Source organism: Carlito syrichta, unplaced genomic scaffold, assembly GCF_000164805.1.
Source record: "Carlito syrichta isolate Samal-C Ts95f unplaced genomic scaffold, Tarsius_syrichta-2.0.1 Scaffold312194, whole genome shotgun sequence".
Lineage (NCBI taxonomy): Eukaryota > Metazoa > Chordata > Mammalia > Primates > Tarsiidae > Carlito > Carlito syrichta.
In genome coordinates this window covers 126,066-126,814 of record NW_007256290.1, presented here as the reverse complement: position 1 = coordinate 126,814, position 749 = coordinate 126,066, and the positions used below count along the sequence as shown (strand labels likewise).

General features: G+C 61.3%; 1 protein-coding gene across 2 annotated transcripts in view; it reads left to right on the top strand.

The window, feature by feature from the left end:
- Positions 1–299: 299 nt before the first annotated feature.
- The window catches only part of NFATC4 (nuclear factor of activated T-cells 4), an 8,839-nt gene continuing 8,389 nt past the window's right edge, over positions 300–749 (top strand). Inside the window, exon 1 of one of the 2 annotated variants that reach the window (XM_008069702.2) lies at positions 300–713. In XM_008069702.2, coding sequence (XP_008067893.1) covers positions 614–713 — 100 coding nt within the window. In that variant the 5' untranslated portion in view covers positions 300–613. The remainder of the gene's footprint in view (positions 714–749) is intronic. The other variant, XM_021718437.1, reaches the window with a different exon arrangement.

The window sequence follows — 749 nt, the reverse complement described above, 5'->3', positions numbered from 1 at the left end:
CTTGGAGGGAAAGGGGAGGAAAAGCGGCCCGGCCGTGCTCGATGCTGACTACACAAGTCTTCGGAACTTGAGGAAGGCTCTTCCGTAGGCCTTCTACACTAGGGCCCAGGATGTGGCCCCTTTAAGGCTCTCGAACCCGGAGCCCCAACTCAGACTAAGGAGGGGTGGGGAGCTGGACTCCCTGGGGGAAATGATTGTCACAACTTCGGGCCAATCGGCATCATTAGGGTCGTATCACGCTTGAGAGACCGTTTTCCAATTCAGTTTTTTTTTTTTCTTTTTTGAGGGGGAGGGACTGGAGAGCGGACAGAGGGAGGGAGGGGGGAGGACAAGGGGCGCGTGGTTTTCCCATCTCATCCCTGGAGGAGGGGCTGGAGCATCCCCGGCAGCCAATCAGGGACAGGCTGGGGGGGCCGCTTTGAAGAAGTTTGGGGGAAAAAAGTTTGGAAAAGTTTCTATAATAACGAGGGGGCGTCCGGAGGGCGGCGGCAGCGGCGGAGGAGGGGGCTTCTGAGAGAAAGGGAGGGAGGGAGCCACCCTGGTGAAGAGACAGCAACCTCCTGAGCTCCCCCCCTCCCACTCGGGCCGGGACCTGGGGGCTCTGGCCGGATCCATGGGGGCAGCAAGCTGCGAGGATGAGGAGCTGGAGTTTAAGCTGGTGTTCGGGGAGGAAAAGGAGGCCCCCCCGCTGGGCGCGGGGGGGTCGGGGGAAGGTTAGTGCGGGGCTGGGAAGGGGGCTTGGGGTCAGT